Source organism: Tursiops truncatus, chromosome 6 (assembly GCF_011762595.2).
Source record: "Tursiops truncatus isolate mTurTru1 chromosome 6, mTurTru1.mat.Y, whole genome shotgun sequence".
NCBI classification, from domain to species: domain Eukaryota; kingdom Metazoa; phylum Chordata; class Mammalia; order Artiodactyla; family Delphinidae; genus Tursiops; species Tursiops truncatus.
Genome location: NC_047039.1, coordinates 49054999 through 49071778, shown reverse-complemented (window position 1 = coordinate 49071778; position 16780 = coordinate 49054999). Strand labels below are relative to the sequence as shown.

Here is a 16780-nt window from a genome sequence, read left to right as displayed (position 1 = left end):
GTTGAGGCTGACTGCTAATGTGTACCAGATTTCTTTTTGGTGTGATGAAACTGTTCAAAAATTAGATTATGGTGATGATCACACAGCTCTGTAAATATACTAACAGTCATTGAATTGTATATTTTAAATGAGTGAATTTTGTGGCATGCAAATTATATCACACTAAAGTTGTTAAAATTTTTAATTCAGTTTTCTTTTCCCTACACCCCAGAGCTTTAGGGAAGTGACTTTAGGAAGTGTCTTCTTGATACATATTTGGCTTCACGTTTCCCTGTCATGAAAAGAGATGCCCAGCCTCTTCTTAAGTCAGTCCCTTCCAAATATTCCTCCATCTCTTCTCTCGTGTCCCAATTGAACAAATAAGAAGACAGCCTTCTCAGGGTCCCTGTGTCCACCACTCCCTAGCTGACATTAGCACATCAGTAAGCCTGAGAAGAATTAAAAAGACAGTATTCTTTCTTGTGTCCTTTCCATAGTTTATTTTTTGGCATATTTTTATCAGAGCTTTGCAATCAGTCAACTCATTCAAGAGCAAGTCTCCCACATGGTTGGTTGAAAAGCACTGGGCAGAAACTTGAAAGGAAAGGAAGCCAGTAGTGCCAGTTTGGAGTGCTGGAATTGTATTTAGACCCTGTCCCCAATTTAATGTATAACTTTGAGCAACTCTAAGCCTGGAGGAATGCCAAATACTTCCCACGTATATATTTGTGTTTATATAAGTGTTTGTGTGTGTGTGAGAAATATAACTATTGGTACAGAATTGACTGAGGCAATAGGAAATGGGACAGTGAAGTGAGTAGTTTCTTTCCACACCTTAAAAGCATATTGGGAAAGAAGGGGTCAGATTAACTCTTAGATGATGTGGGATGCAGTGACATTACTCTGAACATGCTCTAGCTGTTGCAGCAGGCTTGCCTGTGAAATATACTCTGCAGGGGCAGAGGACACTCAAAGTTCTAATAGTAGAAATAACGGGTAAAAAGCAAACCAGGAATTTGTATGATTGTCGGGGAGGGGAGCTTCCTCCACGTCTCCTTCTCCAACTTCAGCATGAGCCTACCAGGTGTGAATCTCCACAGTCGGCTGCAGTGCAGGCAGCAGACCTTGACGCTTGAGGTAGAAGCAGAGTGGTGCACCCGTCAGGGCTTAGTCTTCTTAGGTGGTGACGAGATGCTTAGCATTCAGGAAATTCTGCCCAGATTATAAATGAAATCTGTATCTGTATCTGCCTTGTCACTAAGGTGCTTTTAACATTTTTGGTTCAGATGATGGAATTTCTGTAGGTATGAGTTATCAAACTTGATATCTCAGACAGGGATCCATCTTTCTGAGTTTTGTGTTGTTATTCTGTGTTCCCAATTGAATCCCTCTATTAGCACGTCAGTGATTTTTCTGTATAAGGTGGTGGATCTGGTGTCTCTTTATTGAATGCCAAGTGGTTGTCCATCCACTTTCATGACTATCTCTGAGGTCTCTTCATATCTTCTCTTTATTGTTATTTAAGGTAAAGCTTACTACAGCTAAGAGCATGGTGCTAGCTTTCTTTGGCTTAGGAAGAAAGGAGGATTTTTCTCAGGATAGAGCTTGGCTGCCACATTTGGTGATGTAAAATGCTATATAGAGAGCTGAGTGTGGATGCGTGAAATACTTGCAGGAAGTCTCTCAAGTGTCTTCAAATACCCATTGGCTTGCAGTTTGTCCTTGATGTTTGCTTTCTGCAAAGGTGAGGTACCTACCTTGAATGGATGGATGGAGGCTGTCCAAGCGTTAGTGATAGAAATGGAGCATATTCTGAGCTGCCTGCCCTGCAGCTGAGATCCAGCAACTGTCAGTTACTCTACTTTTTATGGGCATCTCCTACTAAAGATGATTTATTGTCTTTTTTTTTTTTTTTAATTTTAGAAGGAGATTTGCATCAAAATAACTCTAATCTGAGAATCTGGGGGTGGGAAGGGGGAGAGTTCCATAGCATTTTCTCTTCAAACACTTTGCGTGGTATTTTCTCTTCTTCCTTTCCTAATTGTTATCTACCTTTGATGTACTATAAACAGCACTCCAGCAGGTAGAAATTGCATCAGTTAGGGTTCTTCAGAGAAACAGAAACAGTAGGATACGGGGGCAGAATTTCTTCTTCCTCCAGGGAACCTCACTTTTGTTCTTAAGGCCTTTCAGTTGGTTGGATGCAACCCACCCACATTTTCAAGGATAATCTTATTTAGTTAAACTCAACTGATTGTGGAATTAACACATCTGCAGAATATCTTCATAGCAACAGCTAGATCAGTGTTTGATTGAATAACCGGGTACTATAGCCTAGCTAAATTGACTCATCAAATTAACCATAATACAAATAGACATCAAATTTTAAATTGGAAGACATCTTAGAACTCTCCTGGTTATCTAACCACACCCTACCCCTGCCCCATTTAGTGGATGAGGAAACAGAGGTCCAGGGAAGTTTGTGATTTCAGTTCACACACACACAAAAGGGCTTCCCAGCAGTTTCTCTTAACAATTGAAGGTCTGGTACTACTTCCCCTTGCCTTATCAGCTGAGTCATCAGGCATTAGGTTCTAGGCTATTCATTAACCAGGACTGAAATCCCAAATGATCTACTGGTACCTTTTTTTTCTCTTTTTGAGTTCTTCTTTTTTCTCAAGGGATTTTATGACTGAGCTTTAAATAGAATTTAAAAAAAAAATACTGTGTGACATAATTCTAGCCCCAAGTCTTAGTGTCTATTTTTAGCAGACACTGTCTTTTTATGTTTTGTTCAGTTTGGGTGGCTTATTGCAGTAGACTATGAAAATGTGTATTTTTTTCCCCTATTGCCAGGGATGGGAAACTTTATGGAAATACTCTCCCGCTCTGTGAATCCCCCTTGCTAAATTACCCCTTATCTGATGAGGAACTAGATTATTCGGGGGAGTTGAAAAATACAGAAGTGGTTATTGGTTTTTTATTCTGCACATTTTATATACTTAAAACTTTTTTTTTTCTTTCTGAAGGACAGAAATAGGATCACTTGAATGAAACTGTAGGTGATAGTATAAACTATGTTTCCAGGGAGGGACTGAAACTTGCATGATACCTCTCCTACCAACTCCCTTTGAGGGGTGTGTGTAAGTAATTAGCCACATAGTCCATGGGCGGTTCTCACTTTAGGGAAACAGGGCTTAGAAAGTTACTGCTTTTAAGTCCAGTGAACCACACCAGAAGCTCAGAGAACATCATGTAAATTGATTTCTGCATTTTCTATATAGTATTTGACAAGAAGCAAGATAGGCTGAAAGCTAGGGGAAAGGCCAAAAGCTTAGCTCACCTAAACTCACTTTAAAGTTTGTGGCTCCAGACATTCAAAGAAAATCATTCGCCATTCTATTGAATTCTTGGGGCGGGGGGTGGGGGGGATCACTAGTTTTTAGATTTTTAGGAACCTTTCTATTTTTCTTCAATATAGTGAGAAATAGCACAGTTAGCTCAATTAACTCAATTTAGATAGATGAAAATGCCTTTACTCATTTTCTAAGAAAGAATACAACATTTCTTGACGGGAAAAATAAATATATATTTTTTGAAATTCACTTTCAAAATATCATGGCATTTAAGCATTCCAATTTAATGACAGCTAAGAAAAACTAGTGTGAAACCTATATCCCATAAAGTGTTATCCACCCTGCCTTTCATACATGGAAATACCACCATCTGGAAAAACAAGATCTACTTGTATTTAGCCAGATACCAAGAAAATACTGCTGTAATTTTGACTTTTCTGTTTCCTTCTGAATATTGGGTATGTCATCAAGTATTACCATTTAATTTTTAGGACCTAACCAATGAATAATAATTAAAGAACTTTCATTAAGATTCAGAGTATGGGCTTCTTTTATTTATCATCATAGGTGATGCCTTTCTACAAATATTGGGAAAACAATATTTTGAATTTTCTATTTTTTTGCCTGTTGACAGCGAAGAAGATATGACACTTTACAGGGGAGGTAAGAGTCTCAGAAAGAAGACTGAGAACCAGTGCTCACTCATAGTGAAGCGTCCTCCTTCAATTTATTTTTGTCTTAGAATAATTCATTGAGATACATTTTTTTTTCAACTGATAATTGTCTGCTCTGCAAACACTGTGTTAGGTGCTGCAGTCTCAGATGTTTTCAGACAAAGAAGCATGTGACATGATTCCCACCTTTTGCATCCTACAATAAGACGAGCAGAAGTTCTCAGCAATTTTACTCATCAAGTAGCTTGTTCCAGGGAGTCCAGCAGATGATGTGTTTCATTAAGAGTTCACAGGAAATCTAGTAACTTCCATCTAGGGCAATCAAGATGAAGATGGAGAAGGTGAAATCTGGGTGAACAACTTAGAGAATTGGTAGGATTTGAAAATAAGAAAAGAGAAATAGGTCCAGATACAAGGCAGAAGGAATTAACACAGCATATTTGGTGGATGCTAAGGAAACCTGGCTTTGTATAATGAATGATGAGACAAAGCTAAACAAAAACAGGCACATTAGGCAGTAAATAACATTGCAGTAAATAACTTTGCAGGGACATTAGGCAGTGACATATGAATCAATTTGGTCTTAAGTCTATTGAATTTCACTGATGTGATTTTCAAGGAGGCCTTTATAAAAAGTAGCTGGAGATATGGTAGTTGGATCTTCAGGGTTTGATTGAAATGCAATGCAGGGAAGAATCAGAGCTGCCACTAGAGAATGGAGTGTCTTTTGCCTAGAGTTGACAGTTAATGTGGGAGAGGATGAGTCATTGTTGGAAAGCGGGAGGCATCCTTTGGGCTGGGAACAGTGGTCATTTATTTAAGCTGTCTCCTGCTGCTGGTTCCCTTGACATTTTTCTTATTTGGCATATAGAAAAAAATAGCATGAGACAACACTACTGCAGACTCAGAATTAAGACTTAATTTAAAACGTGAGTTGATTATATTATTTATTTTCTTTTTTTGAAGAGAAAAACTATCCCTGAGTGAGGTAATCAGTCTTCTTTGCCTTACTCTATGCCTCCTTTCAGTCATCTTAACATTAACATTTACAAAACTACACTGTAGTTCAGTCCACAAATCTTTCCTGAGTATGTGTTGTGAGGAATACAATGAAGAATAAGAAGAAGGTGAGATTTTTGGTTTGGTTGGAATACAGAATATATGGAGAGTGTAATAGAAAATAAGATTAAAAGTATAAGCTCTCAGGCCTTCCCTGGTGGTGCAGTGGTTGAGAGTCCGCCTGCTGATGCAGGGGACACGGGTTCGTGCCCCGGTCCAGGAAGATCCCACATGCCGTGGAGCGTCTGGGCCCCGTGAGCCATGGCCGTTGAGCCTGCGCGTCCGGAGCCTGTGCTCCGCAACGGGAGAGGCCACAACAGTGAGAGGCGTACCGCAAAAAAAAAAAAAAAAAAGAGTATAAGCTCTCAGTGTTGTGCTGCATGGGTACAATTGAAGATTTTGAACAGAAGAGTTGTTTTTAGACAGTACAGGTGGGCATATCGACTCATTTATACTGTTTTGTTTGATTCACATAACTTTTGCTGGTATTTATTTAAATAGGGGATCAATTTCTCAAAAAGCAAGCATATTAGCTAAAGTATACTAAACAGCATCGGAAATCATTCAATTCTATGAAATCTTGGTTTTAGGGACCACCTCACTGGAAAATAGTAGGGCAAAACTATTCTTAAATAAATGGTGCTAGGTGAGGAAAACAAAACTCATCGTTGGCCAAATGAGCTCAGAGAGCCTGTCTTCCTCACCGTGACTCTTACACACAAAGGCAATAGAAGTTTTAGTAATGTTATGTAAAGAACAGGAGGAGAAAATGTTTGGCATACTCCTTAGGAGCGAGAAGATTGTTATTTAACACATTGTTTAATGCAATGCCTTGATATGTTTAGATCCTTTGTGACTTGGGGAAAAAAATAGCCCAGAGAACAATGTGGATGTCGTTTTGAATACTCTTCTTTTTCCGTGAATCTAATTAGATAAGAAAATTTATATCAACCAAATAATCAGACCAGGACCAGTATCTACCTGTTAGCTTCATTCAGTATATTTGGTGAACTGTTTCTCTCAGAGCAGCTCAAATGTCAGCTTTTGTGGAGAATAGATTCATATTTTCTCTCTCTCCCTTCCTCTCTGTCTTCCTGCCTTCCCCTGCCTCCCCCTCAGTACTTAAGCCAAATAGTTAAAGCCAGTGGACTGATGAGTTGTCCTCCATGTGAGTTACCAGGACTAGTTCTAAATTACTAATGGCCAGTGTGATCCCATTTGATATAGAGCCAGCAATTGTGGTGCTAACCTGTTGATGGATGCAAAATGGGAGGAAATTAAAATTACTCTCAGTTGAGCAATATGGGATTGAAAGTATTATATAAGCCCTTGTGCTTTTGATGAAGGTCATATTTTATGGCTGAGAGATGGCCAAAATGTGATTAACCCAAGGTTACCAGGATTCTCTAATGTTACTGTAAATGGAGACATTTCTCAGCTGCTTGGTTTTTGTGACAGTTTTGCAAATGAAAATTAAATATCTCATTCACGGGTCATGGGAGGGGTATATCTATAATGATCCTCTTCAACTAAAATGGGGCCTTGTGATATAGTGAGTTCCGTGACATCGAAAACAGACAGGTAGAACTGAGACAGTTGAGTCGGGGTTGTGTAGCTTATATTTCTTTATTGTGCAGGAGTTCACCAAGATTAGAGTTTCCCAACCCAAATTTAACAGAAAACCACATACTTCAAGAATAAGACACAAGAGGGGCTTAAGTATGAGCTAAAACTGCCATCACTGAGCAAAGTGAAAGGGAGGGAATCAGTGTAAAACTCATAGTAAAATTAGTTTGGTGATAGGGAAAATTCGGTATTAATAACCTTTAAGTCCCCTTCTATCCCTTTTTCTATAACTTAAACCTCAACATGCAGGTTAAGTTACTGGCACTTGGAATTCCACTAGGAGGTTCTAAACTGAATCCTAAGGCCTTCCCATCCCCATTTCTGGGTTGGTAAACATCTTTAAGAGTAGGTAAAGAAGCTGACTTCTGGGCCAGATCACAGTTGATACAGGCTTTTTAGATTTGGTGATAGTGATGCTACACAAAACCTGGATCTGTGCAGACTGTTGAAATAGTTGATAGCCATCATCACCTAGGATACAGGTTAAGTGAGAGTGCTGATGTCAAGGACCGAAGGTTAAAGCAGTGAATCTAACTCTGGCCATCTGGCCCTTTGAATCTAAAGGAACTTCAGGCAGAAGTGGCCAGCACCACGGACAGCTCTTTAGTGCTGTGGTGCAAATGCAAAGCCACCTAGGGTTTACTTGGGAAAATTGCCTTCCAGGTCCTGGTTCCGCCTCTTCCTAGCTAAAGATCCCTACCATGGACAGGCAGTTTAATTTACTCAAGCCTCAGTTTTCTCATCTGCAACATAGGAATAATGTCTGCTCTACATAGTTCTTACGGTATGCATACTGGATGATAAATTACAAGTGAAAGTACCAGTTATACAAATTAAAAATGTGAATATTGTTTTTACTAACATTTCATTTTTAATCATTGACCTTTATCTGCCTAACATTGTATTATGTTAATGAAAATTGCTAGATTCTTCTCAGAGTATGAAACAACAGTTAAATAAACGGATGGGAAAGACCAGGGTATTTAATCAGATATACAGTTTACTGGTAAGAGAACAGAACTAGGATATATTGGATGTCTTGTAGGTTCACGCACCGGTTTTTATATTTACTATGCCATTTATTTTCATAACAACTCTGTGTACCATGGCAGTCCATTCCATGCCCTTCCATCATAGCATATTCCTCCTGTTAGTGCTGCTGAGGTGAAATCTGGGCCAGAGTGGTGATAGAATTCAGACTCTTGGTTTTCCCAAGAGTGATCTCTTCTAAAGGTTTTCCTGATGGCAGAATGCAGGAGTTAAAGAAAGAGCGTGTAAGGACTATACCTCAGCCCCCTATAAGGGGATATCAGAGCTCCCACGGCCAGAAAGATGGAGCCACGTATCCCAGGACCCTTTTAGAAGGAGGTAACCCAAGCTCACTTGGATGACCCAAGTTGTTACTGAGGTTGCTGCAGGTCTGGCCATGATGGGGATCCTCTGCAAAGACCCTCAACACAGTGGCTATTAAAGGAAATGGAAAATTATACTTCAGTATCTGTGTATGATAACTTTATGTAGCACAGTGACATCTTAGTAAAAAGCATCTAACTACCTTTACAGTTATTTTAAGAGGAATGAAATTCTGGTGTCATTAGCATTTAATATTTCCTGTCTTTGATGAAATTAAAGTATCTTCCTTGTGATCCCTTCATAATTTTTATTAGACTTAATTTGAGTCTTTATTTCAAAACAGAATAGAATATCTAATCTTTTAATGAACATGAATTCTACATGTGGAAAATGACCATTGGCATATGTAAATTGATGAAAATAAAATGTATGATAATGGGAATTGATTGGGTAGCAAAGAAGTACCCTCAGCATCTTTCCACATAGTTTATCTTATGTATATAAGGATGTAGACAGCTACAGGGAGATTTATAAGATCTGAAGATCAGCTAGGCTGATATTTTTCATACCAGTTTGATAGATGCTTGTGATTATCTGTTCAACAGCCCATTGAGGAATAGGTTGAAGATGTAGCAATTTTCTACCTAGGTAGCATTTTAGATCCATTATCAGAGGGAAATGATTATTGTATGATGCTGTTTTCCCTAGGAACTTTCAAAACGAACACGTTAGTGATTTGATAGTTGTGTGATGATTTATATACTAGAAAGAGCACTAGGGTTGAAATCAGAAGGTATAAGTTTGAATTCTTGCTTCAGTACCTACCAGATGCATGGATTTTGGTAAGTTGTTCATATCCGCTGAGCCAAAGCTGTCTCCTATGAAAATGGGACGGCCCACCTACATCAGAGAATAGTTATGAGATTGTATTAGATGATGTTTGTCAAAGTGCTTAAAACTTGTGACACATGTTTAAAAGAAATTTTATTTATAATTCCTTTTTTGGGTTATTTTCTACAGAAAGTGAGTGAGAAAGTTGGAGGAGCTGAAGGAACCAAGCTAGATGATGACTTCAAAGAGATGGAAAGGGTGAGTCTTCATCACTCTGAGTTCCCTTGACATAAAATTGCCCAGCATACTAAGTGGAGAAGAGAGAAAGGAAAGGGGAAACCGTTCCCCACTGGTACCTGAGAATACATTTTGTTATTCTTAAAAGTACTCTCCTTTTAGTGTATATTTTAAAACAGAAAATGTAAAGTATCTGGGTTTTTTTTACTATCCTAAGAACAAAGCTTCCATGAAGGTGAAATGTCATAATGGATTTTATCATTACTTTTCCAAATAGGGGCAACATGGAGCTGGTGTTTGAATTGTGCTGGCGTGGGACGAAAAGAGGATAAGGTGGGGAATGATGTACCAAATGTTTTGGGGAGAGTTTGAGTCACTTTCTAGCTTTCGAGAACTTTCCTGAGGGGACTGTGCCAGCCAGAGGCAGCATGTGTAGTGAACACAGTGGTGAGCCGGTCTGACCTTGGCCTGAGCTCCACTTCTACTGCCTGTTGCACAAGTCAGCATATTGCTCTGAGCTTCTCTATTTTCATAAATGTAAAAGGAGAATACACATTCGTTCTTCGGAGACTTTTATTAAGGATTAAAAATAATATAAATCATTTAACATTCTTCCTTAAAAGATAGCAGGTTCTCAACAAGTGAGAGTGGAGGTGGTGAACAAAATAAGCCTTTTTATTTTTCTTGTGACAGATGCCGTATTTTCTCTTTTACTTTTCTTTCACTTTGAGACTGTCCATGGAAAGAGATACATAGGCTTATGATGGAGGGTGGGTATTGCATTGTGCAATTAATTATTTTAGATTTTAAATTGTGGATGAGTAAAGGATCTGGGAATACAAACCCTGCACTTGAACAGAGAGGATGGCGAAAGCCTGTGATACCCAGAAACCACATTTTTACTTTCTGCCCTGTCTTTTTCAGTTTTTCTTCTGAAGAGTTCATTGATGAATACAACAAATTTTTGTTCTATACCTCCTCTGAGACAGGCATGTAGGATATAGTAGTGAACAGGATAGATAAGATTTCTGACTGCATTAAATTCATAATCTAGTGGGGAAGACAGACATTGGACAAATACTGACCAGTGTGGCAAGGGTAACGAAACATGGCACTAGAGAAGCTTGGAACAGAGGAAACTCACCCACATAGGGTGGTCAGGGAAGACTTTCCTGATATTTAAGTGAGGATATAAAGGATGAGTAAGAGTTAGCAGAGCCTAGTGCGTTTCTAGTAAAGGAAACAGCAAGCAAGAGACAACCGGACAGGGACTTCTGTGGTGGTCCAGTGGCTAAGACTCCGTGCTCCCAGTGCAGGGGGCCCAGGTTCAATCCGTGGTCAGGGAACTAGATCCCATGTGCCGCAGCTAAAGATCCCGATGCCGCAACTAAAAGATGCTGCAAGCTACAACTAAAGATCCCACATGCTGCAACAAAGACCCAGTGCAGCCAAATAAATAAATAAATATTAAAAAAAAAAGAGAGAGAGAGAACTGGACACATTTGAGTTCCTGAATAAAAGATGAGTTGCTGAGAGACAGGAGTCTTGTGAAATGAGACTGTTTAGTGTTTACCTAGCTGGTATTTCTGGCTAAGTTCTTGAGATGGACCTCCCCGATAGAATAGGGAGCCTCACTGATAGGAGATTTAATGAGTCTCCAGAACCCGACACAACTGCTCAGAATGACTTGGCTTCGACTCCTCTGCTCGCCATAGTGTCCTCATAGTACCACTCCCCTCTTTATGAGCAGCCCTGTGGGTCTGTTTATTTGCACCAATCTCTGTCTACACCCAGTCTTCCTTCGTCCCCCTTATCCTTTGACGTCTCCCTCCCATCCCCACCCTGGAGGGAGTGTATAATATTCCACGTGGCCAGTGCCCTGTCACTAATGACAGATTAGGCAGGTGTTTAGGAATTTAGGACTAAGGAATCAGAATTTGAGTCCTGCTTTCAGCCTCTGCCAGGACACGAGGTAATAAGCTCGGTAGCCGACTGCCTAAACTGAGACAAACTAACTTTCTATTTCTTAAATGAGATTAAAAAGAATAAGAAATTTGGAGAACAGTGTTTATAACTGAACAACTAATTGAGCCTTTGAATCCATGCCGGTCTTGCAAAGTAATTGAAATAAAAGAGGACCTTACAAACATTTTACTTCAGGCAGAGACCCGCAGATGTCCCTCTGAGTCTGTTGGTAAGGTTTATTTCTCCTGTTTCCTAGAAAATAATGAGTTTCTGAAGCTTTTATTTCAAAATCTAGATATTACCGTAATAAGGTTTTGCTGGTTGAAGAACACACTTGTGGTCTTGTATTTGGGTTTATAACTAAGTAGACTGAGAGATTTAGGTTTTAGTGAGGTGTGGAAATTGTTTATTCCACTTCATCCCACACATCTTTTGCCTTATCACTACTCATGTTAAATTCACATTAAAGGTAGAGGTTTCTGTGGTAATTGGAAAGCACATGCTTTAGATTTAGACTCCAAATCTGTTCTGTTTATATGTTTATTACACACACAAACATTTTAGCTCTGCAGGTTTTCCCAAACTTGCAGAAGAATCACCTTTCCATGGTCAATTTCCTGTTCATCAAGCATTTAGAGCAGAGAGACCTTTGTTCACTGTGTTCTCAGAGGTGCAGTGAGACAACAAAATGAGATAAATTAGAGGTTTGCATCACACAGCACTACTGGGAGAGAGAAGTGGGTATTCCTAGAGGTTGCTTCCGTAATCAGCCACCACATCCACTCTCCTGCTGAGATACAGTAAAGTCACCACGTGCATCTCTTAGCCCTTGTAGCCTTCCCGTCCTGGAGCTGACTGGGTGGACTCCTTCGGCTGTGTTGTGGCTGCAGGAACCCTGCGTGTAACCATTTCTGTCCTCCTCCTAAGTGCCTGCATGGAATTGTTTCTTTGTTCATTTTAAGTGGTATTTGTTGCTTACAAGCTTCCTCACAGCCGAAATTTCTTACCGTGGTACAGACATTGTGTGGATTTTTTTTCTTTGAAAAGATGCAGATTTTTTTATCAAGAGGAAGCACTAGAATTTGAGGGACCTGGTTTCTTCGAAATTTACATCAGTTGCTGCAGTGATTGTGTGTGTGTGTGTGTGTGTGTGTGTGTGTGTGTGTGTGGGTGGGTGGTGTGTGGGTATGTTCATTAATTCACATGGAATATCTGTAAATGCGTCCATGTGGCAGGCATCCTGCTAGGCACCAGGAATATAAAGATGATTAAGGTACAGTTCCTGCCTACAGGAGCTTCCAGTTTTGATGGAAGAAATAAGACACATAGATTAGTGTCTTATGGGACAATGGTGCTTGATGCCTTGGGGAGTATTTTCATGGAAGACCTAACTCAGGTTGGGTAGACGAGTGGAGGCTTCCTAGAAGAAAGGGCACCTGAGCTAAATCCTGAAATTTTCTCTGGTTTCTGTGTATATGAGTGATGTAGAAAGAAGTCCAAGCCAAGGGGTACAGTGTCTCTTTTAGGAGCCTGAAAAGTATCATGGGAAATCCCTGCTGTTGAAACCAGGAGTCCTCAAGTTGAAAGCATGGCTGTAGACCATTTTAATGAGAATGGAATTTTTCTGAAGGGGCAGCCTCAAGTTTTAAGGCAAACAGATGTTGAGAAAGAATGGAAAGATTGTCATTCCTTATATGAGTGAGGGAATGTATTGTTTGCAGAGCAGCCTGTGGGGGAAGCGCTATAGGAGAATGTCCATGGTCATTATCTCCATATACTTAACTAGTCATTGGGTGGAGAGGAGCTAGATCCTTCTGTTTAAGCCCAAGTGGTAGGCTAGAATCAACGAGTAGAAGCTACGGGGAGATAGATTCAGACTCAACATAAGAAAGAAGTTTCTGTTGTCGGAGCTTTTTAAATAAAAAAGAGCCTTGGGGATTACTGAATTCCCCATCACTGCCCACGTTTAAAGAGAGGGTAAACCCATGGTTCCCACATTCTGTGTGAAGCACAATAGTTGTCATCTCCTTCGAGTTTTGTGGCAAGTAATCTGTTACTAATGTCATTTTTCATAATGTCAGTCTCACTTGGATTCTAGTGATCTATCCCAAATGGGAGAGAAAGGAGTAAAGTCCCAGCCAGCACGCTCAGGGTTTCACATATCCCCGAGTGCACCGTGAGCACCTGTCATATACGTGAATGTCTTCTTCATGGGTGTGGTGGTAAAAGAGAAGCTGTGGATTACGGTACTGAGACACTCACTTGCTGGTGTGGAACTGTAGGATGGGTGGGAGCCCCAAACAAGATGAGCTTTAAAGACATTTTTCTGCTGATCCTGAAATTTAGTGAAGACTAGCTTCTTCTCAGTTACGTGTTTGCAACGTGTTTCCAAGCCAATGTTCATTGAAGGTAAATGCCTAAGAAGATTAACAAAAAAAATACATTGGGGCAGTCTCAGCCTAATGTGTTGTTTATTTTTGTTTTCAACACACAGTTCATTAATCAGGCTTTCCAAATACATAAGGTAACTGCTGAAAAGCAGAGCAGTCTGGGGACAGGTACATTAATTCTTCCATATCAGTAGGGGACTATGAAAACATCCCCTTATTGGACCAGCCTGTATCTCACTGCCAGACAGACTTTCCCAGGATACTGTTTTCATCGTGTCTCTGTGATTTGTTTAGTTAGGTGTTCTCCTTTAGCTCCTGTCCTTTAAGTGGGTGTGCATTCATTCTTAATAGGTACATTTTCTTAATTTCAGTGACAGAAAAATTAAGAATTTGAAAGATTTTCATGTTTCATATGACATTTTAACATCTCTTTTGCGTAACCACTGTAAGTTAGCCTATATTTAAGTGGGTGCTTAATTCATCTATTTAGTATTGATCACTAAACCCACAAACGGTGCTCCGTTTTAAGATGTCCATTTTATTTTTCTTAAACTCTGCTACTGTGTACCTGTGACAGCATCAGGTATAATGCAGTGTCTGATGTTGTGAAGTCATATCTTTCAGTCCTTTTGTTAGTCCACAAAGAATGCTGTGTTTTTCACCTGTGCTGCCTCCTGTGTTCAGGAAACAGTGACTGCTCCTTTTCCAATGGGGAAGGGTAATGTTCAGATGCCTCAAAACAATAGCCCCATTCTAGTCAATCTGGTGCCTTTCAGTTCTCTTGTATCTTGTCTCTAAAGACCGAGACAGCTGGTGAAATGATGGGCATCCGTAGATTCAGCGTGGCATGCCTTTATGAAAGTAGAACCTTAGCGCAGGGAGCAGCAAACTTTTTCTGTAAATATATTAGGCTTTGTGGGCCAGAGGGCGTCTGTGGTCTGTGTTGCAGCTCCTCACCTCTGCTATTGAAGAGCAAAAGCAAGCATCAGTGGTATTTGAATGAAGGAGCATGGCTGTGTTCCAATAAAATTTACCCAAGGACACTGAAATTTGCATTTTGTATAGTTATTATGTGCAACAAAATAGTCTTCTTCTTTTGAATTGTTCCAGCTATTTAAAAATCTAACAACGGGGGCTTCCCTGGTAGCACAGTGGTTAAGAATCCGCCTGCCAATGCAGGGGACACGGGTTCGAGCCCTGGTCCAGGAAGATCCCACATGTGGCGGAGCAACTAAGCCCGTGCACCACAACTACTGAGCCTGTGCTCTAGAGCCCGTGAGCCACAACTATTGAGCCCAGGTGCTGCAACTACTGAAGCCTTGCACCTACAGCCCGTGCTGCACAACAAGAGAAGCCACTGCAACAAAGAGTAGCCCCGCTCGCCGCAACTAGAGACAGCCCGCGCAGCAACGAAGACCCAGCGCAGCCAAAAATAAATAAATATTTTTTTTTAAAAAGGAAAAAATCTAACAACAGGCAGTGGCCCAGATGTGGCCCACCGGCCATGGTTTGCCAACCCTTGACTTAGCATGAAGAAGGGAAATGTTATAGTGAGTAAAGCGGGTTGAGAGAGCTGTTTCTCTCCCTACTCATAGTTGTAAATTACAAGACTGGATAGTGGAGGAAGAACCTGCTAATGTATTGAGTTGCTAAAATCTTGCTAATGAGAAAATTGAAGTAAAAAGACCAGAGGAATATGTGCGTATTCTTTGAGGAAAAAAACCCAGAACTTATTTCGTACAGATAAGTTTTTATTTCCTGCAAACATGCCTGTATCTTATATAGTTAGCTTCACCTCCACCAAACAGCCTTCCCTAATGACTCCGTGCCCCAATCCAGACAAGGGTGGTTGAAGAAACAGAGGCTCAGGTGCTCACAAAAATGGAAGTTGCCGTTTGGGACACATCAAAACTTGTTTTCAAGCAGTAGGAAAATTTGGGCATTAAGGAAATCATTAGGTACAATGTCATAAGTTCAGAATTAAGCTGTGCTGTTCTCAAATGGGAGTAAAGCTCTTGCCAGTTATAATAAATTATTTAAGTGGAAAACTTCTTAGTTCATGGTAGTTATACTAGGCCTGTTAATAAGAGGGTATATGGTTGGACATTGACAGTTGCGGTGTATAAATAGTGTTCCTAGCAAGAGCCTGACAAGGAGCGTTTAAGGTTCTCACAGGGTGATGGCCTCACCTTGTCCACGGCTGACACACTATAGTTTTGTTTAACAAAAAGAGTTCTGGACAAAAAGAGGACAGAGATGGAGAGAAGTTGGACGTTGGTCAGCCTCCTACTGGCTGATGTCATCGGGCGGTCCAGTTCCTCCAGCATTCTTCCTTGGAAACCGTGTCTGATCCATGACCTTTGGAACTATATTTCTTCCCATGATAGCTGCTTGGGTTGTGTGACCTCAGAGAATTCATTTCCCTTCTCCAGGTTCAGACTGGCATATTTAAAAAATCAAGACTTTGGACTGGATGCTCTACTGGCCTTGTTCTGTTATGTTTATTAAGTCTGTCAAGTGTAAAATCAGGAGTAAGATCCTAGTAAATGAATTTGCTAGTAGCTCTTGCCTGTTTGGTGTATGTCCTGAAAATGCATTCCGCAAATTATTATATTGGATAAAGTTGTTTTCAGAGGTGGATTGCAAGTGAAGGTTATTTTATGCTCTGATCAAAAGGGTTTAGCTAGAAATTTCTCTAGATTGATATCTAGATCAGGTACCTGAAAGTGTTGAAGGAATCTGCCTCAGTGGGCACAAGATCTGGGGTTGTATGGGCTCTTCCCTGGGAGACTTTGGCCAAACCATGGGGGACACTGAGTAGTTTTTATTCTCATTCTTCTTCTAAGGTTGAATCCCACCTGGGGACCAAATGCAATGCTCTAATATTGTTGTCTCCAGCGTCTCTGTGCCTCCCCCAAGACCACTGGCTTTTGCCAAGCTGATAGCTTCTATGTATAGAGCCTGAGTACTTGGGCGGTCTATTTACAGAACCCAGAAGGGAAAGGGGGTTTCATTTCGCAAATGAGAACCACTTTTCGTGCTTTCCTTGCTGACTTGCCCATGGACCACTCCAGATATACACTACTAGCACCCAGCCTCTGTAGAGAAGCCAGTGTAACTGAGGCCATGTGGTCAAACAACTTAGCCTGGGACAGCCTCCCTTTTGCAGAGGCCCAGGGTAGAATAGTTCTCGTGAATGAGTTTCTGTAGACTTTCAGGACTTTCAGAACAAAACCAGAAGGTGAGCTGGAAGGTGCTTTCCTCCTGGTCCTGTGTGGTTGGCCTCTGCCAGGTCTCCAGCTCCATCTAG

General features: G+C 40.5%; 1 protein-coding gene across 1 annotated transcript in view; it reads left to right on the top strand.

Annotated features, from left to right (window-relative positions):
• Positions 1-16780, top strand: part of SH3GL2 (SH3 domain containing GRB2 like 2, endophilin A1) — a 198611-nt gene that overhangs the window by 127811 nt on the left and 54020 nt on the right. Inside the window, exon 2 of the mRNA XM_033858060.2 lies at positions 9068-9136. Coding sequence (XP_033713951.2) covers positions 9068-9136 — 69 coding nt within the window. The remainder of the gene's footprint in view (positions 1-9067; positions 9137-16780) is intronic.